The 25,536-nt window shown below is 41.9% G+C and overlaps 1 protein-coding gene across 11 annotated transcripts in view; it reads right to left on the reverse strand.

The window, feature by feature from the left end:
- The window catches only part of RALYL (RALY RNA binding protein like), a 422,905-nt gene that overhangs the window by 47,936 nt on the left and 349,433 nt on the right, over positions 1–25,536 (reverse strand). For 8 of the 11 annotated variants that reach the window (XM_076329482.1, XM_076329475.1, XM_076329479.1 and 5 more), the window contains one exon: positions 21,758–21,790. The exons of the other annotated variants lie outside the window; for them this stretch is intronic. In XM_076329482.1, coding sequence (XP_076185597.1) covers positions 21,758–21,790 — 33 coding nt within the window. The remainder of the gene's footprint in view (positions 1–21,757; positions 21,791–25,536) is intronic. 11 annotated transcript variants of the gene reach the window in all.

A 25,536-nucleotide genomic window follows, 5' to 3' on the forward strand; every position in this document is an offset into this window, starting at 1 on the left:
CTTGGGAGAAGACACCAACACCCACCTCGCTACAACCTCCTGTCAGGTAGTTGTAGAGAGCGATGAGGTCTCCCCTCAGCCTCCTTTTCTCCAGGCTAAACAGTCCCAGTTCCCTCAGCCGCTCCTCATAAGACTTGTTCTCCAGACCCCTCACCAGCCTCGTTGCCCTTCTCTGCACACGCTCCAGCACCTCAACGTCCTTCCTGTAGTGAGGGGCCCAAAACTGAACACAGTATTCCAGGTGTGGCCTCACCAGGGCCGAGTACAGGGGCACCATCACTTCCCTACTCCTGCTGGCCACACTAGTTCTGATACAGGCCAGGATGCCATTGGCCTTCTTGGCCGCCTGGGCACACTGCTGGCTCATGTTCAGCCAGCTGTCGACCGACACCCCCAGGTCCTTTTCCGACAGGCAGCTTTCCAGCCACTCTTCCCCAAGCCTGTACCACTGCATGGGGTTGTTGTGGCCGAAGTGCAGGACCCGGCACTTGTCCTTGTTGAACCTCATACAGTTGGCCTGGGCCCATCGATCCAGCCTGTCCAGGTCCCTCTGCAGAGCCTTCCTACCCTCGAGCAGATCAACACTCCCGCCCAACTTGGTGTCGCCTGCAAACTTACTGATGGTGCACTCGATCCCCTCATCCAGATCATCGATAAAGATATTGAAGAAGACCGGCCCCAGTACTGAGCCCTGGGGAACACCGCTCGTGACCGGCCACCAACTGGATGTAACTCCATTCACCACAACTCTCTGGGCCCGGCCGTCCAGCCAGTTTTTGACCCAGTGCAGAGTACACCTGTCTAAGCCGTGAGCCGCCAGCTTCTCTAGGAGAATGCTGTGGGAGACGGTGTCAAAGGCCTTACTGAAGTCCAGGTAGACCACATCCACAGCCTTTCCCTCATCCACTAGGCGGGTCACCTGGTCATAGAAGGAGATGAGGTTGGTCAAGCAGGACCTGCCTCTCATGAACCCATGCTGGCTGGGCCTGATCCCCTGGTTGTCCTGCTCATGCCTTGTGAGTGCCCTCAAGATGAACCGCTCCACAATCTTCCCCGGCACCGAGGTCAGGCTGACAGGCCTGTAGTTCCCCAGATCCTCCTTCCGGCCCTTCTTGTCGATGGGCGTCACATTGGCAAGCCTCCAGTTGTCTGGGACCTCCCCCGTTAACCAGGACTGCTGATAAATGATGGAGAGTGGCTTGGCAAGCTCCTCCGCTAGCTCCCTCAGCACTCTCGGGTGGATCCCATCCGGCCCCATAGACTTGTGAGCACCCAGGTGGCGTAGCAGGTCATTGACTGCTTCCTCTTGGATTATGGGGGGTTCATCCTGCTCACCGTCCCTGTCTTCCAGCTCGTGGGGCTGAGTACCCTGAGGATAACTGGTCTGCCTGTTAAAGACTGAGGCAAAGAAGGCATTAAGTACCTCAGCCTTTTCCTCATCCTCGGTGACAATGTTCCCCCCCGCATCCAATAAAGGATGGAGATTCTCCTTGGCTCTCTTCTTGTCATTAATATATTTGTAAAAACATTTTTTGTTGTCTCTAACAGCAGCGGCCAGATTGCATTCTAGCTGGGCTTTTGCCTTTCCCATTTCCTCTCTGCATGACCTCACGAGATCCCTGTACTCTTCTTGAGTCGCCTGCCCCTTCTTCCACAAGTGGTAAACTCCTTTTTTTCCTAAGTCCCAGCAAGAGCTCCCCGTTCAGCCAGGCCGGTCGTCTTCCCCGCCCGTTCTTCTTACGGCGTACAGGGACAGCCTGCTCCTGCGCCTTTAAGACTTCCTTCTTGAAGATCGTCCAGCCTTCCTGGACCCCTTTGCCCTTCAGGACTGTCTCCCAGGGGACTGTCTCAACCAGCGTCCTGAACAGGCCAAAGTCCGCCCTCCGGAAGTCCATGGTTGCAGTTTTGCTGGCCCCCCTCCTTACTTCACCAAGAATTGAGAATTCTACCATTTCATGGTCACTTAAGTCTAAGACGGCCTCCGACCACCACATCTCCCACCAGCCCTTCTCTGTTAGTAAACAGCAGGTTGAGCGAGGCACCTCCCCTGGTAGGCTCACTTACCAGCTGCGTCAGGAAGTTGTCTTCCACACACTCCAGGAACCTCCTAGACTGCTTCCTCTCTGCCGTGTTGTATTTCCAGCAGACGTCCGGGAAGTTGAAGTCCCCTACGAGAACAAGGGCTAGCGATTGAGAGACTTCTGCCAGCCGCTTGTAGAACGCTTCATCCTCCTCTTCATCCTGGTTGGGTGGTCTATAACAGACTCCCAGCAGGATATCTGCCTCGTTGGCCTTCCCCCTCATCCTTACCCATAAACACTCGACCGTATCATCATCACAATCATTGAGCTCTAGACAATCGAAACACTCCCTAACATACAGGGCCACCCCACCGCCTCTCCTTCCTCGCCTGTCCCTTCTGAAGAGTCTATAGCCATCCATTGCAGCACTCCAATCATGTCTTTTGTGTTTAGGGAGGGATCTTTCTCAAGTTCCCTCATATGGTTGTGCTCCTGCCTTCCTGGGCATGCAGGGAAGACAGTGCAGTCTGTGTACCCTCCTGCTTTACTCTGCCTGGTACATTTCTTTCTGGTTACCTCCACTCTGTAAGGGCTTACTCCACTCCCTGGTTCACTGTGAGGGTACCCGACAATACGGGGTATTAAACATTTCCTCTTTTCCTCATTCAAGATTTTTTAATGAGCGTATCCAATGTAGAGTTTGATCAGATTACATTTTTGTCTTCAGGTTTAACCTGTTTTTCCTAAATCTAAGCTCCTGAAAATACAGTAGTCACATTTTGTAAATCATGTTATAATCTCTGTCAAACATTTTGGTAGCATAACTGATGTTAACTTAATAGTCCACAGTCTGACTGTTATATTTAAAAAAAAACAAACCTACAATAAATTTGGGGAGTTCAGTATGTATTTTATGTGATCTTCTCATCTTCTCCCTTGCACTCCCTGGATGTTACCAGACTTCTGTAGGCTCCTTCATATCACTGTATTAAGCTCCAAGGAAACAGTTGCACAGATTCACATTTTGACAACTTGCTTACAGCAGGTGGGCAAGTTTCATTAGCTTATTGTTATTGTCTGTTAAGAACATAATACTAATGTTCGTGCATAAGATACCACATTCAATGGCTATAACACTAGAATTGAGAATATTTTTTATCCTGCCTGGGGAGAATATTTACAAACGTTCCTTTAGTCTTATCAACCCTGGCAAAATGATTCTATGTATATAAAAATTAAATATTAATGCATTCAGACTCTCATTTAGAAAGACATTCATCACTCTTAACTAAGATGTAGTAATCATCATGGTTCTTAGACAATGATCTGTATGTCCATCTTTTCTCTTCCATACAGGCTAATTTCATAACATTTTAGATATTAAGAAAATGACTACACAAAAGAGGGCTCGGGGAGCTTTATGCTTCTATTATTGACATTTTCTGTAGCGTGTGTCCCTATATCATGTGGTCACAGTCCCTGTCAGATTAGGGCTTCACTTGCACCAGTATGCATCAAGGCTAGTAAACATTTATAGAAAGGTTTCTTTCAAGTGTTTTATCACTGTGGGAAATGCACATTAGAAGTTAACAACACAGACACATCTTAGACTAAATTTGGTTTTATATAGTCTATTGAATTAAGCTACCATAACAATTTAGTGCTGAGAATTGCCTCCAGCATCTCTTCCCAAACCACAAGACTCTGTGAAGAATAAAGCTGTTAAGGTCTTTCTCCCTCTCCTCCTTCCCCCTCCCTTACCTTCTTGATGAACTCCCCTCACACAATTTTTGCCTTCTCCCAGCAAAACCACATTACCATTACTCACCCTTATATGACTTACATGACTGGAATGTTATTTTTCTATGAATGCTCTACACAGCAAAACAGTTTTATAGCCTATAACATATCAGCCAGAACATGAAATACACCTAACTACTGACACCTAGACAAGGTCTGCTTGAAACAAAATCGTATTTGATTCCAGATTTAAAATGTAATCATGATTAATGTGTGTATGTGAATAACAGTATTAGTTTTGCAAGGAAAAAAACCCTTATTTGATACCTTTCAGGTTCCTCCATCTCTACTAAAGAAATGTGAACACTTTGGCATAATACTGCTATATAAGCCACAATAATGACCTCCAGTTTTGCTTCACTAACTTCACTGTCTCAGAAGATGTAGCTTTCATTTCTATCCCATATCCTCTTGTAAACCAAAAAAGGATAGATCTGCAGGATGAATTACATTACTTGAGAAATGCTTCAGTTTTCTTCCTTTATGTATTGATCCTAATTTCTGTGAAGGTGTTCGCTATTTTCAGGTAGTCAACAAATAGTTCATAGGAAAAAACACAGTCTGAAAGTTGGTAATTCTTCATTTTGACTATTTGTTGTTCATAGAGTGCCTGGAAACCTACCTGTAGTTTCTGTCCCTTGATTTAGATAGCAAGAGAATAAACAAGGCTGTACCTAGCAGGTACTTTTCAGCAAATAATTGCTTTTGATAAAATTCCTAATTTGTTGGGACTTATAAGTACTTTCTGGTGGCTATCTAGGTGGTTATGAAAATGTTTGACAAAAGTAGCTACTGGATGATAGCTGATTCAACCTCCCATCCTTACCCCTGAGAGTAAGGGCTACAGGACGCAAGCGTGACAGAGTTCAGAAAAGTTGTTTTTGTATAAAGCATTAGAGTCGACTGAAAAGAAAAAAAAAAAAAAAGATCAGTAACTCTATATTTGTTGGAAATGGGTTTATACTTTTTAAATTAAACAAATGCTTTAGCATTAGCTACAGACTCACTACCATAGCAATATAAACTGTCAGTTGCTGGTCATGCATGACAGATCCACTCTGATATTTCTACTTTACATTTAAGGCACATCCTCCAACTTTTAATCCTACTCTAATATGTGGTTGTGAAGGAATTCTTTTTATTGAACAAAACTGATCCTTACATGAATTCAGAACCAAAGCTGAAGACTTTACAAATAAAAGTAAGCAATTGAAGTACAGTAATGAAACTGTTAGCAATAAAGCTCTTAGCACACTAGTGGCAAGACAGAATGTGACCTAATTTCTATTTATTTTTACGTACATCATCAGCAAAATTCTTACAACCTGTTATAACTGTATGTACACCCCCGCAGGAGTGTGTATGGCTGATGTTGACAAAGCTGCACTTTGGCCTGCAGAATGGTAAGAATTATAAGAACCCAGCCTGACCCTGAGATAAAAAAAAATCCCCAAACTCAATGGATAACTGCAGATTGCTTTTGAACTGCAGTTCATAATTGGAACTAAGGCAAAAAGCCCCAAACCAAGCCAAAACCAAAATGGTCAAAATCAAGACCTTCCTTCTTGAAATCAACATCATTTTGGGCCAAAGAGAGGCTATTGAATATGACCCTAAATACCCCCAAGACCGTCCTGCTTCTTTTCAAATTAAGGTGTGTAAAGGCGTTATACCAATATAGTTGAAAAGTGGTTTGTAAATGAGGTCAGATCTCAGATTAAGCTAAATTTGTAGAAAACAACCTCTGATATGATTCATTTTAATAGTTGAAAGCTTGCCTAGTATCAGGACATATCCTGATTTTGTTTTATTTTGAATGAGGTGTGTACTACAGCACGCTAACGCACAGCTGAATGATCCAATAAGGCAAGATGTGAGTAGTTGTTCCTTAGTATCATACACAAGGCTATTGACAGAGCAACTCTGTCTCTCTGACAGATGTCTCCTAGCCTAAAGCTTAATATCTTTTAAAAAACCTTTAACAAACATAAGAGAGAAGTAGGAGCTCCAATTTGCTCTGTGTCAACAACACTTCTCTCTGATGTGCCTATTTCTGCACTGCCTCCTCTCTTAACAAACTTCGCACCGTGGGATGGGCCATTCTCCCGATTTCACAGAGGGGAGTCAGAGGCTGAAAGTATCATTGTACATGCCATGTGTCCAACAGCTAATGTGGCTCCCCTGCCTATTCATAGGGCTGGAAAGCACTTCTAGAAGCTGTTTCTAGAACAACTAGCTCAGCCTTCTACCCAACGGGCTAGACCCGGGGCTAGACCAGGTCAGCCATGGCTTTACCTAGCTGAGACTTGGAAACCTCAGCAGATGGAGACTCTGCAACCTCTCTGGAGGACATCTTCCATTTCTTCCATGATCCTAACTCTGGTGGTGCAGCTCTCTGTGGCACACAACACTTTGGTGAAATTATCAAAGTTTAAAATGGTATAGAATCAAGAAAAAAATCCTTCCCTCTTCCCATCACCATTCACAGTAGGTGACATTCATTGTTAGGGTTGCACGTTACCCCTAAACACAAAACCTAGGACAGGGAAGAGAATGGATGGTCCCTTTTAAACTCAGAAAGGGTACTTACGTACTGTGGTAAGAACACATGAATAGAAGGGAAAACATACCCCTTTTTATACATTTCATAATTTTACATTGCAAAGAAAACATATGTATTCAAAAAAACATCTAGGTAATACTATCTTCTTCCTTCAGCCTTTCTAATTCTCTTCATCCTTACTCAGCCTAGCCAATTGGCCAGCATGGTTAGCACTGTTTTACAGGTGCCATGTTCTTTGATGCGTTCCCTTTGCTTTAAAAAAACGGAAAGGTAAGAACAGAAAAAAACTAAATTAGGATCTGTGGCAGTGCTCTTGATGGGGCTTTTTATGAGAATGTCAATGTTTAGAGCACCCGCCCATTTTAGAAAGCCAATGTGTATAGAGACTGGTGTGGAGCAATAACTTTTGAATCAAGGTCAGTTGCTCATTGCTATTGTGATGATGGGTAGTCAATCTCCAAAGAAGAAATCTCTTTATCAAGGAGCTGCAAATTATATTACTGCAGAAGGGTGTGAAGTGGACTTTCAAGTAAAAGCTAGCATAACAGTACTGGCTGTCTTTCTGTGGTTCGGTCTTTTAAGCTATCCTGGTTTTGGCTGAGATAGAGTTAATTTTTTTCCTAGTAGATGGTACAATGCTCTGTTTTGGATTTAGGGTGAGAATAATGTCGATAACACACTGATGTTTTAGCTGTTGCTAAGTTGTGCTTACACAGAGTCAAGGCCTTTTCCTGCTTCTCACACCACCCCACCAATGAGTACGCTGGGGGTGCACAAGAAGTTGTCAGGGGACACAGCTGGGACAGCTGACCCCAACTGACCAAAGGGATATTCCATACCATATGATGTTATGCTCAGTATATAAACTAGGCGAAAAGCTGCCTGGGGGTCCACTGCTCAGGAACTGGCTGGGCATTGGTTAGCGAGTGGTGACCATGTTCCCCATCCCACTGGAGGGGAGTGAGCGAACAGCTGTGTGGTGTTTAGCTGCCTGCGGGTTAAACCACAACGATCTTTTTGGTGCCCAACGTGGGGCTCGAAGGGTGGAGATAACAACAGATCTGACCAGGGCGTGTTAAAACAAATTTGTTACAAGCATTCATTATTAGGTTAATAGTCGCTGGTTGCAATGTTGATTTATTTGCTCTTAGAGTTGTTGTGCTTGTTCTCAGAGTTGTGTTATGCAACACCTCACTTGCTGTATATGTTCCCCGTTGTGCTGTTTATCACCTCTGGGTGCTGGATTAAGGTTATCGCTTTGCTGTACTGTGTAACACTGGCTTATGATATGATAAAATTACTGGTCATGAGACTAATCTGATATTTGTACTCAGCATTGCTGTCATCTCTGTACTTCAGGAACCATCTCTAGGAAACTATTAATAAGTACACTCTTTAACTTTTCCTCTCGGAGAGCCAATTTATGGTGGAGAGAAGGGGGGACACTTTCCCACACTTCTTCACCTTCCCCTTCTCCTCCAGGCTAGTTACAATAGCTCTTGAGAATTTTGAATATCCTTGGGATGTTCAAACTAGCGTGTTCCTATTGCTATGTCTCCCGAATGTGTTTCAGGTCTTGTTTAAGGTTAAACAACTATTTAAGAATACCACCCAGAGATCTGCCCCAAGGCTGGATAGTTATGAGTGGCAGGGTGTGTGGGATAGTATGGACAAGTACCTAGGACAGTGGGCACGTCCAGTGTTTTGGAACTTCATCCTGAACAAGTGCAGAATCCTGAAAAACTAGTAAAATATTTGGAAAAACTATGCTGTCACCCTGGCAATTCCAGAGAGACACAAATCAGAGCAACATGCTGGGGCCTGGCCCATGCCTACCGAGCCCTGTTCAACACTATTCAGTACCCTCTAGGGGAAAAGAATGTCTCTGGATCTGATGACAAAGTGACAGGCACTGCGGTTACTCCAACCCCAGCGGCAGGCACTGCAGTTATTCCAACCCCTGCAACAGGCACTGCAGCTGAACCAGAGAACCAACCCATGCTGGTATTATTAGTCACCCCTATACACAAGAAGAAATGTTGGAAGCAAAGGTCAGTTCGTTCAGTAAGGGAAGAAACTCTTCCTCTACTAAGGGAAGAAGTGGACGAGGCAGACTACTCCGAAGCAGGGACATTATAAGAACAGGAGGAGGAAGCGGCAGAACTCATAAACAAGGCTGTAACCACCCGTTCCCTATCCCTGAGTGAGCTGCGAGACATGCAAAGAGATTCCAGCCATCATCCAGGTGAGCATATTGTCACCTGGCTGCTCCGATGCTGGGATAATGGGGTCAGTAGCCTGGAATTGGAGGGTAGGGAAGCCAAGCAGCTGGGTTCCCTCTGTAGGGAAGGGGACATTGACAAAGCGATTGGAAAAGGGGCACAAGCCCTCAGCTTCTGGAGGTGACTCCTGTCACGTGTGAAGGAAAGGTATCCCTTCAAGGAGGATGTTATATGTCATCCAGGCAAATGGACCACCATGGAAGGAGGTATCCAGTACCTGAGGGAATTAGGCATGCTAGAGGTGATTTATGATGACCTGGACAATGAGCAGTTATCCAAAGATCCAGATGAAGTCAAGTGCACACAACCCATGTGGAGGAAGTTTGTACAGAGCACACAATCATCATATGCCAACTCAATGGCAGTAATGACCTGGAAAGATGGAGAAGGACAAACTGTAGATGAATTGGCTGGCCAACTCCGGCAATATGAAGAAAGTCTCTCTTCCTCCCTATGGGCCTGCATCTTGACTGTAGAGAAACTGTCCCAGAAGGTCCAGCAACTCAAAGAGGATATGTCCTACTCCCCATCTGTACAGACCAGTACCTCAGCTATTAGGAGTAAGTGTTCCTCTGCTCAAGAGAGAGTATATAGTGGGTACACACCACAGGCCACCCTGTGGTTTTATCTGCATGACCATGGTGAGCACATGAGGAAGTGGCATGGGAAATCTACTGTGACCCTAGAAGCACAGGTACATGAGTTGCAAGGAAAAACAATCACAAAAGAGGGTTCTTCCAGGAAAATTGCTGCTCCAGTTTCCAGTGAGCAGTTCCCCAGACAGGGTGGAAGGGATGATTTTACTTCCAATCTTAATAAAGGGACTTTTGATTCGCATTTACAAGAAGCGAGTAACAAATACTATGACCAGGACTAGAGGGGCCTTGCCTCCAGCCAAGTAGAGGAAAGGGACAACCGGGTTTACTGGACTGTGTGGATTCCATGGCCTGGCACATCGGACCCACAGGAGTATAAGGCTCTAGTAGACACCGGTGCACAGTGTACCCTAATGCCAGCAAGCTATAAAGGGGCAGAACCCATCTGTATTTCTGAGGTGACAGGAGGATCCCAACAGCTAACTGTATTGGGGGCTGAAGTGAGTCTAACTGGGAATGAGTGGCAAAAGCACCCCATTGTGACTGGCCCAGATGCTCTGTGCATCCTTGGCATAGACTACCTCAGGAGAGGGTATTTCAAGGACCCAAAAGGGTACTGGTGGGCTTTTGGTATAGCTGCCTTGGAGATGGAGGAAATTAAACAGCTGTCTACCTTGCCTGGTCTCTTGAAGGACCCTTCTGTTGTGGGGTTGCTGAGGGTTGAAGAAAAACAGGTGCTGATTGCTACCACAACGGTGCACCAGTGGCCAACCGAGACTCCCTGATTCCCCTCCGTAAGCCGATTCATTGACTGGAGAGCCAAGGAGTGATCAGCAAGACTCGCTCTTCCTTTAACAGTCCCATATGGCCAGTGTGAAAGTCTAATGGAGAGTGGAGACTACTGTGGCCTGAATGAAGTCACACCACCGCTGAGTGCTGCTGTGCCGGACATGTTAGAACTTCAGTACAAACTGGAGTCAAAGGCAGCCAAGTGGTATGCCACAACTGATATCGCCAATGCGTTTTTCTCAATCCCTTTGGCAGCAGAGTGCAGGCCACAGTTTGCTTTCACTTGGAGGGGCGTCCAGTACTCCTGGAACCGACTGCCCCAGGGGTGGAAACACAGCCCTACCATTTGCCATGGACTGATCCAGACTGCACTGGAACAGGGTGAAGCTCCAGACCACCTGCAATACATTGATGCTATCATCGTATGGGGCAAGACAGCAGAAGAAGTTTTTGAGAAAGGGAAGAAAATAATCCAAATCCTGCTGAAGGCCGATTTTGCCATAAAACAAAGTAAGGTCAAGGGACCTGCACAGGAGATCCAGTTTTTAGGAATAAAATGGCAAGATGGACAGCGTCAGATCCCAATGGATGTGATCAATAAAATAACAGCCATGTCTCCACCAACTAGCAAAAAGGAAACACAAGCTTTCTTAGGTGTTGTGAGTTTTTGGAGAATGCATCTTCCAAATTGCAATCTGATTGTAAACCCTCTCTATCAAGTGACCCGGAAGAAGAACGATTTCAAATGGGGCCCTGAGCAACGACAAGCTTTTGAACAAATTAAACGGGAGATAGTTCATGCAGTAGCCCTGGGGCCAGTCCGGGCAGGGCAAGAGGTAAAAAATGTGCTCTATACCGCAGCCGGGGAGAATGGCCCTACCTGGAGCCTCTGGCAGAAAGCACCAGGGGAGACTCGAGGTCGACCCCTAGGGTTTTGGAGTCGGGGATACAGAGGATTTGAGGCCTGCTATACTCCAGCTGAAAAAGAGATATTAGCAGCATATGAAGGGATTTGAGCTGCTTCGGAAATGGTTGGTACTGAAGCACAGCTCGTCCTGGCACCCCGACTGCCGGTGCTAGGCTGGATATTCAAAGGGAGGGTCCCCTCTACACATCATGCAACTGATGCTACATGGAGTAAGTGGGTTGCACTCATCACATAATGGGCTTGAATAGGAAACCCCAGTCGCCCAGGAATTTTGGAAGTGATCATGGACTGGCCAGAAGGCAAAGACTTTGGAATATCACCAGAGGGGGAGGTGACACATGCTGAAGAGCCCCCACTGTATAATAAACTGCCAGAAAATGAGAAGCAATATGCCCTGTTCACTGATGGCTCTTGTCTTGTGGGAAAGCATCAGAGGGGGAAAGCTGCTGTGTGGAGTTCTATACAACAAGTTGTAGAAACTGCTGAAGGAGAAGGTGAATCAAATCAGTTTGCAGAGATGAAAGCCATCCAGCTGGCTTTAGACATTGCTGATCGAGAAAAGTGGCCAGTACTTTATCTCTATATTGACTCATGGATGGTGGCAAATGCCCTGTGGGGGTGGTTGCAGCAATGGAAGCAGAGCAACTGGCAGCGCAGAGGCAAACCCATCTGGGCTGCTGCATCGTGGCAAGATATTGCTGCCCAGGTAGAGAACCTGGTTGTAAAAGTCTGTCACATAGATGCTTACATACCAGAGTCGGGCTACTGAAGAACATGAAAACAACCAGCAGGTGGATCAGGCTGCTAAGATTGAAGTGGCTCAGGTGGATCTGGACTGGCAACATAAGGGTGAATTATTTATAGCTCGGTGGGCCCATGATGCCTCAGGCCATGAAGAAAGAGATGCAACATAAAGATGGGCTCGTGATCGAGGGGTGGACTTGACCATGGACACTATTGCACAGGTTATCCATGAATGTGAAACATGCGCTGCAATTAAGCAAGCCAAGTGGTTAAAGCCTTTCTGGTATGGAGGACGATGGCTGAAATAGAAATATGTGGAGGCCTGGCAGATTGATTGTATCAATACTCCCACAAGCCTGCCAAGGCAAGCGCCATGTGCTTACAATGGTGGAGGCAACCACCGGATGGCTGGAAGCATATCCCGTGCCCCATGCCACTGCCCGGAACACTATCCTGGGCCTTGAAAAGCAAGTCCTATGGCGACGTGGCACCCCAGAAAGAATTGAGTCAGACAACGGGACTCATTTCTGAAACAACCTCACAGACACCTGGGCCAAAGAGCATGGCACTGAGTGGGTGCATCACATCCTCTATCGTGCACCAGCCTCTGGGAAAATTGAACGATACAATGGACTGTTAAAGACTACACTGAGAGCAATGGGTGGTGGGACGTTCAAACATTGGGACACACATTTAGCAAAAGCCACCTCGTTAGTCAATGCTAGGGGATCTGCCAATTGAGCGGCCCTGCCCAGTCAAAACTTTCACGTACTGTAGAAAGGGATAAAGTTCCTGCAGTGCATGTAAAAAATATGCTGGGGAAGACAGTTTGGGTTATTCCTGCCTCAGGCAAAGGCAAACGCATCTGTGGGATTGCTTTTGCTCAAGGACCTGGGTGCACTTGGTGGGTGATGCAGAAGGATGGGGAAATCCAAAGTATACCTCAAGGAGATTTGATTTTGGGTGAGAATAACCAATGATTTGAATTGTATGATGTTAATTGCTATATAATACTATATGCCATCACTACTATGGTTGCTATATGCCATATCAACAGTATTACAGTGAGAATCACCCAGATTAATGAAGAATGAATTTTGATGAAACCAAGCAAAGTGCAGCGATGATAGAACCGGACAAGTGCAGCAGTGATGGAACCAAAACTGGCTTCAGCATGCAACAATCCAACACCACAGACCATCTCTCCTGCCCTGAAGGCCTGTTATGACAGACGGAGCCCAAAGTCATGGACTAAATGAACTCAACGGACATTTTATAGGGATGGCACATAGAATAAGGGAATGGTATCTGTGTGTATATGTCAAAATACAGGAAAGGTGGTGATGATTAATTGGGATGTATTGGAAAGTGTGAGACCGGGGCATGACATAGATGGTATAGAATAAGGGGTGGATATTGTCCTGGTTTTGGCAGGGATAGAGTTAATTTTCTTCCTAGTAGCTGGTACAGTGCTGTGTTTTGGATTTAGGATGAGAATAATGTTGATAACACAGGGATGTTTTCGTTACTGCTGAGCAGTGCTTACACAGAGTCAAGGCCTTTTCCTGCTTCTCACCCCACCCCACCAGTGAGTAGGCTGGGGGTGCACAAGAAGTTGTCAGGGGACACAGCTGGGACAGCTGACCCCAACTGACCAAAGGGATATTCCATACCATATGATGTTATGCTCAGTATATAAACTAGGGGGAAAGCTGCCTGGGGGTCCACTTCTCAGGAACCGGCTGGGCATCAGTCAGTGGGTGGTGAGCAATTGCATTGTGCATCACTTGTTTTGCATATTCTTTTATAATTATTCTTATTTTCCCTTTCTTTTCTGTCCTATTAAATCATCTTTATCTCAACCCATGAGTTTTACCTTCTTTTTTCAATTCTTTTCCCCATCGCACCGGGGAGGAGTGAGTGAATGGCTGCGTGGTATTTAGCTGCCTGCCGGGTTAAATCACAACATAAGCATACATTTCTCTTTGCTGTCCCACCTTTCTCTTCTAGCACAAGTGCAAGTAACGTTAGGTGGATGGACCAATCTGAGATTTCACTTGCTAGTGAAAAAGATTAAGCTGATTTCAAAAGTGGAATCAGAGAGATCAGCCACCAGATTCTTTCTGAATATTTGTAAAAGCCCTAGCATGCTAAGAACTTAATATTAAGATGAGTTTCAATTGTTACTGTCATACAAAAGTAGTAAGAGCAACACAGGCAGAAGAGCAACGGGCAAATACAGATTGAAATTGAAATTCAAAATATCAAACTTCAAAATTATTATATCTTTCAATATATTTATCAAAGGGAAGATATTGAATTAAAACTTCTTTGTAATGATCTGGAAACCCGTGAAAATAAAGCAAGTCTTTCGTATTGCAATAGCCATACAAAGGATGAAAAACTGTCGCAATTTTCAGAGGTGGTGTGAGTAGGGAGCTAAGTCTCATTTATGAAATTGTTTCACGTGCCTGTTAGCCTACCACAGTAAGCTGTGCATATTCACACAAGCCCATAGAGACTGGTGGGCCAAAATGCTATGTTGATACCTCAGAAATAGGAAATAGGAATACTGTGCTAACACAGACCTCTCCAAACACTGTTTTCTATAACTCCTGGATCAGTGACTACTGTTTGGGCAGTGAGTTTGAAGTAAATAGTGTTGTTCCACAGTGATGTTACATACCCTGCAAATATTGTCCTTCCTTCCTCCCTCCCTTTTCCATTGTAAGAAAATACCTGCCTTTTTTCTTCTTTGTGTAGTCCTTTTACCTGGAGTTTCCTTTCTATTCTTATGGTCCTGCATCCCTGTTTAGTTCCTTTCATTTCCCCCCTCCCCCCTGAATGTTTCTGCCCCCTGAGTTTCCTTAAGAAACATTTTCCCTCCTCTAGAGAACATCCTGTCTCATACATAGGTGAGACTACAGATATTCAGTACTGAGGAATTGTTCATCATTAACCCAGAACATAAATGACTTGCATATGTATTGTTTTCCTAGAATTACTAGTGAAAGTGTAGTCTTGGATGACAGAAGTAACAGAGAGTAAATAAAAGGGAAAGGCAAACAGTATAACCAGAAGAGAAAAAAACTGATCTCATGCTCTGTTCCCTTTCTCAGTTATGAAGCACATTATTACTGATGTTATTAAGGTCAGAGAGGGAAAAAAGAATTCATTAAGGTGCATATTTGTTGAGTTTGTTGCTAATAAAAGTTAACGGAATTAGGAAAATACTTTTTTTTTCCCAAATGTGTGTTTGGCACACATTATTAGTGTGTTTTCTATGCAATATATATTTTTCTGTGTGTCTGAAAGTGGAAGTGGTGTAGAATGAAAAAGATCAGGAAAATAGTGGAACCATAAAATAATTATTTAGATTGCAGATGAGTAGAAAAATACATAATCTGGTATCTTTAAACACAGTAATGACACAAAAACACTGACAAATGCAGTGACAGCAATGGACCAACATTATTATTACTGTGGCTTTGTAATCTCTTCTTCAGAAATATCTTCAAGCAAATAAACTTTTTATAAATTTATAAAACAGTGATATTCATCCACTGTTTCAGATTCTTTTAATAATGGAAAACAGGCAATTATAGAAAAACTTAATCCTTGTGGGTTTTGGTAAATTGTTGGAAGAGAAATGTATCAGTAATACTGCTTGAAATTAAACCATAAAGATTCTTGGCATCTTCCACATTAAGATCCCCAGCTTTCCATAGGTGTTATCGTCCCCCAAATCTGTCCTGTCTCTCTGGGGACTACCCTGGCAGCCTCACCATGCACAGAATCCTTGCAGTCCCCTGACTTCTGCTTCTGGCCTCCAGGCTAAACCTCACACATAATTAAAGAGTTGGTTGTTTTAGAGGGTATTCTCTGCAAATGCAGAAGACCTGCTGCTGCCTATTTAAGTCACAGAGCCCGAGTAGTTTTAAGCATAAGGAATTACTGCCTGTCTCTAAACAATGAGTTTAAATAATTGTCAAGTATGTTCAGTTCTCCCATGCTTTTCATGAAAACACAGCTCCTGAATACCTGGCCTGAATGTGAATGAGAGTTACAAGATTATGTTCAGGTTGGTAGTTCTATTGGTTTCATATTAACAGTGCAAAATGCATCCAGTATCTCCTCTTCTTTTTATATTTTTCCTCTGCTGAAGGAAAATAATTTTCTTAGTTATCTCTCTTCCAAAGCTGGATGGGGACAGTAGGAATAGTGTCTGCTCCTTCCACTGATGCTATCTGATAATCAGGATGGGGGACAAGTGTTATGGTATTTGTTGTGGTTACGTTCTGTTTTGTGCCTTATAACCTATTGTCTGTAAAAAAACCGCCACCCACAAAAAACTGACTGTGAATTGAAAGAACCTGCATATTTTGGAAATGGACTGAATATTATCCTAACAGAGCCTGCAAGGACTAGGCTTTTTTTTTTTTAGTTATCTCACTTCTTCAGAATGGGATCCCTCAAACTGGTGTTTGAGTGCAGGATTTCCTATAGATCTTCTGCAAAATGGCCTTATGGGAAAGAAAACACTACTGAGCAAGAGGAAGAAATGTGGATAACAAATTCCAGTTGTTAGATGTTTCTCAGAACAATTCTGCCAGAAGAAAATTAAGGAATTTTACTTTTTGTATTTTGGAAACACTTTCTGAAGCTGAGCCCACAAAAATTCCTCCATCTTCACAAGCACCTGTGATTCGAAAAGTACTGTGATTTAGCTGTGATTTGGAAAAACATGTTTTTTTCAGTATTTTCTATTGTCATATACTTTCTAGAAACAGGATCTTGGTGAGGAAAATAGTTCATACAGATGTCTAGTCTTTTTACTGAGAATGTAAAAAAATGCAGCAAGTAGTGCCAATTTGACTTGTATCTCTCTTCTTTCTCCCACAACAGACAACTATTAATCATGTAATAAATGCATACAATGCATTCATTTCACTTATGTCTCTCTCTGGGCTTTCCACCTAAATTTATACTGTTTATAGCAAACAGTCAATCTTAAAGAAAAAGAAAAAAGAATGAAAAAGTCAGCAGTTTTGTTTTTTTTTTTTTAACATCTACACACGAAAAAAAGAGAAATAGATTGAAACTCAGCTGACAACCAGATGTATAAAACACATGCATTTTCAAAGACCATCTCACAGAAGAGCTATTGACTGCTTATCCAGAAGTAATCCCATTCTCTGCAGCTGGCGGTAGATGAATCTAAGTTCTCACTAGCCTCAGAAAAAAATCAGCTCTGTTTCTTACTCTCTCTCCCTGTCTCTTCTGAATTCAACAATATGGGACATATTATTAAATGACCCCTAACAAAGACGACAAATATTTTTTAAAGTTTGACAGACTTATTATTTGCTATGATGGATTTTCTACCACTGCATGTGTTAAAGTAAAGACCAGATGTTATTATGAAAGTTACATACATCTATAGGTAGACACAAACAAGAATTAGTTAAAAGAATTTCTACTGTGCGAGACAGTTACAAAATAATTATGGTCTCTCTTGGCCATATAATACTATTACAGGTTTTAAAAGGTGCTGCAATGAGTGTGTCTTACAAAATGAATTTTGAATTTTAGGGCTCAGACTGATGACCAATTACAAATCTGCATGCAATATTATCTGGAATTTATCAAGGGCTAAAATTTTACATGCAGATAGCTACCGTGAATCACCTGCCATGAAATAGCTGGGTGAATGGTTAGTAACTGGGTTATCAATCTAGTCATCTAGAGAGAATGATAACAGTTTTGTTGAGGGGATAATTATGCATCATTATTATTAAGAACAAAATGCCAAATATGGAGAGCTAATATAGATAATTAAAAGTTGTTGGCATTTTAAATATTTTCTTTTAAATATTATACATCCTTTGCCACAAAGTGGGATGAACTTAATATGAGCTGGCTCTTACGTTATTCTTTTTGCAGTACCCAGGTACCCAGTACCTCTTGACCTGCCTGGTGTTTCTAGGTCTGAATCTTTCAAAGACCTCTGCATGAAGTTAATTTGATGCATTGTCAGTAGTCTTCACTTTGGTGGAGTTTTACCAGAACTGTTGCTTCTGATGGTAGTCTTCCAGGCATTATGTCTATTTGCATGACTTCTTTTTTATTCTAACCCTACATGAACATGAATGCTACATAACATGAAGAGGAAAGAAAGTCCAGACAACTCTCTTTCTTGCTTAGGTTAAATATGGACACAAACCCCCAGAAATGTGGAAATAACACCTGGAGGGGGAATCATCCTGTGCCCCTCCAGGCTAACACTCAGCATTCAGCACTGTTAAGAGATGTTTCAGCCTTCACTAAGGATTTTATTTTCACCTCTAAGAGACAAAGGAAGTCAACATGTATCTCAAATTCAGCTCTGTATTGTAGCCCAAAATCATAACATTGAATTCAGATACTTTTATCTGAATAGATCACATACTCAGTAAATTTTTGCTGCCGATTGCTACCTTTAGAGACTTGCATTAAAGAGGTTACTGTTACTTCAGTGCCAAATTATGCCCGTCTTGCACAGGGAGTAAAGGAGCATGGATTTTTCTTCTTTGCTATGCACTTTGCATAGAAAGAAGGATAAATGGAATTTCCTTTACCAAGGGAGTACAGGAGCTGTTCTCTCCCTGTATTCAAGACACAAACTACAACAGCAAGAAGTGAGGTCTGCTTCTCTCTGTAGCTGACTGCTTTCTGAGAGAGGGGAAATGATGCACCGTTTTAAGAACCACTTTTCCTTTGTGGGATCTCTCATGGGAAGGCTGCAGTCCTGCACATACATGCAGAGCTCAACAAACTGTGGCAGTCTCAAGCTCTTAGTCTGCCCCTTTTCATTTTCCCTTCCCCCACCAAAAGAATTAACAATGGAAAAGCACCAAGAAGTTGTTAGCTTAGGCACGGCAAAATAAAAAAGCATAATTAGCCCCTACAGGTAGTACAATGAAAATGTGGAAACAAATCTCTGTCGCAGAAGGTAGATCAATGAAAGGCTGGTGCGCAGGACCGAGTCATCTGTAGGCAACCTAAAGTAATTTAGATTGGTGTTTTGACCAACTCTGGCTGCAAGAGGCATTAAGGACACCCATGTGTTAGTCTAATTGAGGCTGAGTCAGCATTTCTTCTGCAAACATTTACTGTATTTTAAAAGCCTGGTGGTTGCAGCTGTCTGTCTGGGTTAAAACCTTAGATACAGGTCTTGTCACAAGAGCTCATCCTCTGAACAAATGAACATCCCAATTACTGTGGGACTAGGAGGAGCATCTTTCTGACTTAGTACCAAGGAGGTGGATGTTGGCTTGGGCCCTTCCTCAGAGCATGGCGCTCTGACCTCTGTCTGAAGCCCTCCTTTGAGGTGGAGGAAATACAGCAGTAAAAGGCAAAGGTAGCACAGAGGTGGGGACTAATTTTTATAAGTTCTATCCTTATAACTTGCAAAAAATAATTCAAGTACATTACAGGCAAACTTCTGGGATGTTCTGGGAAAAGGCTAAGTCTATTACAGGCTGGATCGATGGGCTGAGGCCAGCTGTATGAGATTCAACAAGGCCAAGTGCCGGGTCCTGCACTTCGGCCACAACAACCCCATGCAGCGCTACAGGCTTGGGGAAGAGTGGCTGGAAAGCTGCCTGTCGGAAAAGGACCTGGGGGTGCTGGTTGACAGCTGGCTGAACATGAGCCGGCAGTGTGCCCAGGCGGCCAAGAAGGCCAATGGCATCCTGGCCTGTATCAGAAATAGTGTGGCCAGCAGGAGTAGGGAAGTGATCGTGCCCCTGTACTCGGCCCTGGTGAGGCCACACCTGGAATACTGTGTTCAGTTTTGGGCCCCTCACTACAAGAAGGACGTTGAGGTGCTGGAGCGTGTCCAGAGAAGGGCAACGAGGCTGGTGAGGGGTCTGGAGAACAAGTCTTCTGAGGAGCGGCTGAGGGAACTGGGGGTGTTTAGCCTGGAGAGAAGGAGGCTGAGGGGAGACCTCATCGCTCTGTACAACTACCTGAAAGGAGGTTGTAGCGAGGTGGGTGTTGGTGTCTTCTCCCAAGTAACTAGCGATAGGATGAGAGGAAATGGCCTCAAGTTGCGCCAGGGGAGGTTTAGATTGGACGTGAGGAAAAATTTCTTTACTGAAAGAGTGGTGAAACATTGGACCAGGCTGCCCAGGGAAGTAGTGGAGTCCCCATCCCTGGAGGTATTTAAAACACGTGTAGATGAGGCGCTTAAGGACATGGTTTAGTGGGCATGGTGGTGTTGGGTTGATGGTTGGACTGGCTGATCTTAGAGGTCTTTTCCAACCTTAATGATTCTATGATTCTATTTGCTCAGATCAGACTTCCCAAGAGGAATCCAGTTTAGCAACAAAGTCACATACAATGACTATGGGGAGGTAATGTCTATTTACACAGTGGCCACCAATCCGCTCATCTAGAAACAAACCCAAACCCAAAACATAAACATAATGCTTCCTCCTAGGTAGACATCCCCAAATATCCTAAAAGTGCTAACACAGTTCTTAAGATCATGACAAGAACTACAAAAGTAAGATTTATTATTTTGTGGCAATTACTATTAATATAACTGTTACCATTGTCTTTTATTTGCTTCCTGGATTTTTATACTTTCAAGTTTGGTCCTCAGCCACAATGGCATGCAACTTCTTTTTTAATCTTAAAGTTGAGATTTTCAGGTAATCACTTCATTATGAGAGTGGAGGCCTCAAAAAACCAACTCAATAGGACAAGTTACAAAGTGGAGTAATGAAAGGTAGTAACAGAAGTGACTGAATTCGATAATGAATTTGGACTTGTCAAAGCATGCAAACCAAGAGCACTCCCCTCCCCCCCCAATTTGACCACCATTTGACTTATTTTTCAATAATTTTGAGTTGGTAGAAAATAGAAATGGCAAGCAATTAATTAAAAATATACTTAAACAAACCAAAGTTACCTTATGCTATAGAAACTGAGACATATCTCAATCCTGCTTATGCTGATTTGTTGAGTTTCTCTGTTCATAACTGACACATTTCCTTTGTTTGCTAACTTTAATTCACACTTCAGAACTTGAAGTAGTTTTTTGATCTCCAGTTAATACAACAATTTGGAAGCTACTGATAATTACATGGTAGAATTAACCCTTAAATGGTTATTTTACATGGGATCTTTTCTCTGCAGTTTATGTTCTTGGTAGCATGAAGCATGGTGTGGTGAACAAAGACAAATGAGAATTAAGAGACATAAAAAATATACAGTTCTGAAGGAAAACAGGGAGTGAGAATGTTAGAAGACTTAGGAAAGTTTTAAAGAAAGAAGCTAAAAGGAAACAAGTGCATGAAAAGTGAACTTAAGACTCAAGTAAAATACAGATACTTACCTTTAAGATATATATAATGGTCTAAATTTTATAAAAAGAATATACTTTTTTTTTCAGAATATGTCACATTTAAAAATAAGTTTTTAGAGAGATGAGTTAATCATTTTAAGATATAAAACATATAATGCTTTAAGTGGTTATGAGACCATGAAGACAATAGCTGTAATAAGCAAATCAGTGCAGTGATCTATAATTAGGCTAAAAATGTTATATTTTTCTATTTTATGAATTTGATTTTATTTCTGTTATTGAAGTACTACAAAATCTTTATTTTAAAAGAAACTATCAATTATTTGTTCAGGGACTTAGACAAGTGGTATAGACAATATTTGAAATGGTTTCTGACTGAAAGATCAGTGAAAACAAAATAATAAACCAGCTACCTTTCAATGCAACATTTAGCTCCTACATGCCTTTTAGTATAAATTTTCATTAGTCAAGAGAGGCAAAACATACTTCTTAGTATTTTTTAAGAAGGGAAATATCCACAACTGCTGACTTTATTGACTAATAACTACTTTTTCTAAGCTTAGCTATAGTAAATAGCCATAATGTTGAAACAGTATGTTTATGCTCAACATAATCCAATAAATTATATTGTATGGTAGTTGAATATATAAATATCCATGGAAATATACGTATTCCTACTTACCCAACGGACAGGAAAGGCTCCTTTGATTCAAGTCTGTCAAGTAAATAACAGAAGCTTTAAAGATATATATATATATTTATTGTATTTCAGAACATTAATATGATGAATTTAAAAACAGCCACTCACAGTATCAAATTTACTTGGTGACCAATACACAATTTAACAACAATAGAAGGGCCTGATCCATTATGCTAGGAGCTTAACTCCAAAAAAATCCCATTTACCTAACTTAAGTTTGGTTTAGTAAATAAATATTTACAAAGCAGCACATCTAGGCCCTTTAAATGTCACAGATTCAGATGACTTGTGTAGGTATTTACATGGAAAAGCTAGAGTGAACAAGTAACACTTTGTCCTTTTTTTTGCATTTTTCATGCAAAATGTTTTTTTCTTGATGGCCATGATTTAGGGAAGATATAAAATCTTTTTTTTTTTTTTTTAACTTTAAACATAAAATTTAGTATGGGTGTAAGAACTTTCCTGATTTGAGGGCCTCCACACCCATTTTATTTGCTTTCCAACATCCTCTATTCATATGACATGGTCACTTCTTTGTCATGAGAACTTCTGGCACATCTGCCACAATCAGCCTTGTTCTGGAGCTGGATGCCACTAGTTTGGTAGACCCAGAATCATGCCCAGTTCTAAAATCAGTTGTTAAAAGTGTTGTTCTCCAACTCCTTGCTGTTACTGCTGTCTCTGTGAGGAGCTGCACCACTTGCGCACTGACAGGAGCCTCTTCTACTAGCAGTTTCCACTCAATCAGGATAGATTTAAAAATCCTCATCTACGTTATTATACTGTATTTCTGCTCCAGTACCTGCAACTGGCTGCCCTTAATTTTGTAGTGTGTCCTGGCTGCAATGAGTTTACTAATATCAGCTGCTTGTTAGGACCATTACCATGTGAGTTTAGGGTCCTTTATAAACATATTTAAAGCAAATTTACAACTCAATTATTTTGAGAGGTTATATGACATGCGAATGATGCAAAAGTTTTCTATTGTGCTAATTTTCACTGAGAGTATTGTGTTAGGAAGAACAGCAAATAAAAAACCCTAGATACTTAATGTCTCTTTGTAGCCTTTAAAAAATGTGTTTCTAACAAAGTGAAGTATGTCATATCTGGAACTGAACATTTCATTTGTGATGACCCCTCCCATCCAAAACCAATTCAGTCCCACAACAAAATATCTGAAATAAACTGTAAACAACAGGACTAATTGTAAATAAAAGGACTGTAAATGATTTGTCAATGTTTTAAGAACGAACCTTTCCTTCAAGTCGTCTTTGTAGAAAAACCAACAGGTACATTTGCAGTTGCTATTCATTTAGCAAAGGTTTTGTCTAAAAAGCTCACAAACCAATAGACCAGTTTAGTTATTGCCATCTATCCAGAAGGGTATTTACAAAAGGTGAACTTGTCACTGTGCTTTTGAAAAGAGTATATGATTTTGTCTGTAATTAAAAAATACTGCATGTCATCTTTTTGCAAAGCATTTACTTCTTTTCCAGAATCACTAGTGGAAATAACTTAGGAGCCTGTCTTCATTTACAGTGTCGTCTTCCAATGTATTTTAAACCTAACTTCCTACGGTTAGATTTCCAGCAGTGGTAAGAACAACTTTCATAAGGCTTGAGGAAAGGCCAAAATGTATCCAAAACATAGTAACTTTTCTGTTGTCCTCATGGCTATACCTCACCTTTCCCTTTCTTTCTGGGATTGTGATCCACATGGAAGTAAAAGAATAGAATAGGAGATCACTGATGGACTTGCATGTACCTGGAAGCATAGTGGAAGCCCAAAGGTGAGTATCCCCATGCTTAGGGGGATGCTTCTCCAGGGCAGTCCCAGTGCTGTCACGAATGCTTTCCCTCCCAGACTGCCATGCAGCACACCAAAACTCTCACAGCACCAAGAAGATGCTTAGCTTGGCATCCTCTGTGCTTAAGCAGTACTGCCAGAGAGCAATAAAGTGACGGGGCCCTTCATGTGCAGGGTTGCATCCTTCTCCTGCAGGCTCTGTGCAGCCACCGTGCCAGCTTCATGGAGCAGCTCTTCCTGCTGCGGATCACACCATTACAGGAAAACATCTGCACCGTCTTTGCAGCTTCTCTCTGGTGTATGAGGAAAAGCCCAACTAGTAGTATGGTTTTGTTCCTGTTTTTCTGCTTAATGAAATGACTGGGAAGTACCCAGTGTTTGGCTCGAGAAACTAACTATAAACGAAACAAGCCAAAAATGAAAACCTCAGAACATATTTACATACTTCATAATACAGAAATTTTGTAATGAAGAGAGACCTGGCACTATCCTGATGGAGGATATTCTGGTGGATTTTACTTGCAAACAAAAAGTGTGTGATAGAATGCCCTGTGGACCATATACTGCAATTAAAAATCTATTTGAAATCCATTCTCAAGATGGAATTCTTGATTGAATGATTTAAATAGTGCTGCCCTAGGTTTGACCCCTCTCTGTTATATTTGACTAAATGATTTTAGATAATTTGCTACATTACTTTAAATTAGTTCAAGTGTTCCTCATAGTAAAGGAATACAATTATCTGTTGGCCTTTTATTTAAATTGATAATTCAGTATATAACAAATTAATATAAAGGTTTTAAAACTGCAACACCATATAAAATAACATCCTATATCATCTTTACTGGTGACATTTATCAATATATATTATAGATTTTTTACCTTTCTTTTCTAGCCTGCAGTACACCAAATTCTCCAGAGTTTTGAGGAAGTCTCGCATAATTAAATATGATATCTCAGAAAGAGTAATCCTGATAAGCTGTGAGAAGGGCTGTCATACACCTTCAGGAAAAATGTTAAAACAGAAGTTTTCTTTCTTGCAAAAATGTATTAGGCATGCAAGAACTACTAGGTTGGACAGTAAACAAAGGGAATAATGTTTTAATTATGTAGGAATGGTAATGAAGCTGGAGTGATCAGGATTTTTTTTCTTTCCTGAAATGATTTTCCCATCAGAAAATTTCAGTTTGTCAAAATGTCAAGGCAATATCAATTTGAATAGGAGGGAGGCAGGCTAATCGGTAGCCTGACTGGGACATGGCAGACCGAGGTTGTGTTTCCCTTTGATTCTGAGCTAAGATTTTCTGAAAGATCTGACTTTCTTATCTACATATAATGGATAATTTTTTTGCAGAAAGAAAAAGGATTTTTACACTATGTAAATTGCTCAATTAAAATCAGTCACTGTAAACCAAACAGGCATAGGTAATCAATTTACACCCATTGATATGCTACAGTACTGTCACACTCTGTTTAAAATAAGGAGCCTAGAAATTTCCATTTAGTATTTTACCCCTTGCAACCTGTCTTGGAGAGATATTTTACAAGATCTGATTAACATAATTGTGTATTTCATTATTTTCTTTGCTGCTAAGTTTGCTTATATTAATGCCAATTATCTAAATCCCATCTTTGACATGGACTGAACATGCAGATGGACAAATTTTTCAAGGTTTGCAGACAAACATACAAGGAAACGTGACTAGACTAAGGGCATGTGAATTCCTCTTTGACTTGTAAATAAATCATTTAAGGAAAGGAAGATCCCAAAGTAAACTCCACTTTCCTTGCATAATTGTCCTGTTAAGATTACAGGTAAGATGGCTTTTTATATCTGAGGCCTGACCCAAGATAGATAAATCAATATCATTTTGTGTTAAAGAATTCTCTCATCTCCTTCCCAAAGCCTATTTACAGGACAAAGTGGATAACATTTCTAACAATATCAGCACGGT

Source organism: Aptenodytes patagonicus, chromosome 2 (genome assembly GCF_965638725.1).
Source record: "Aptenodytes patagonicus chromosome 2, bAptPat1.pri.cur, whole genome shotgun sequence".
Classification (NCBI taxonomy): Eukaryota; Metazoa; Chordata; class Aves; order Sphenisciformes; family Spheniscidae; genus Aptenodytes; species Aptenodytes patagonicus.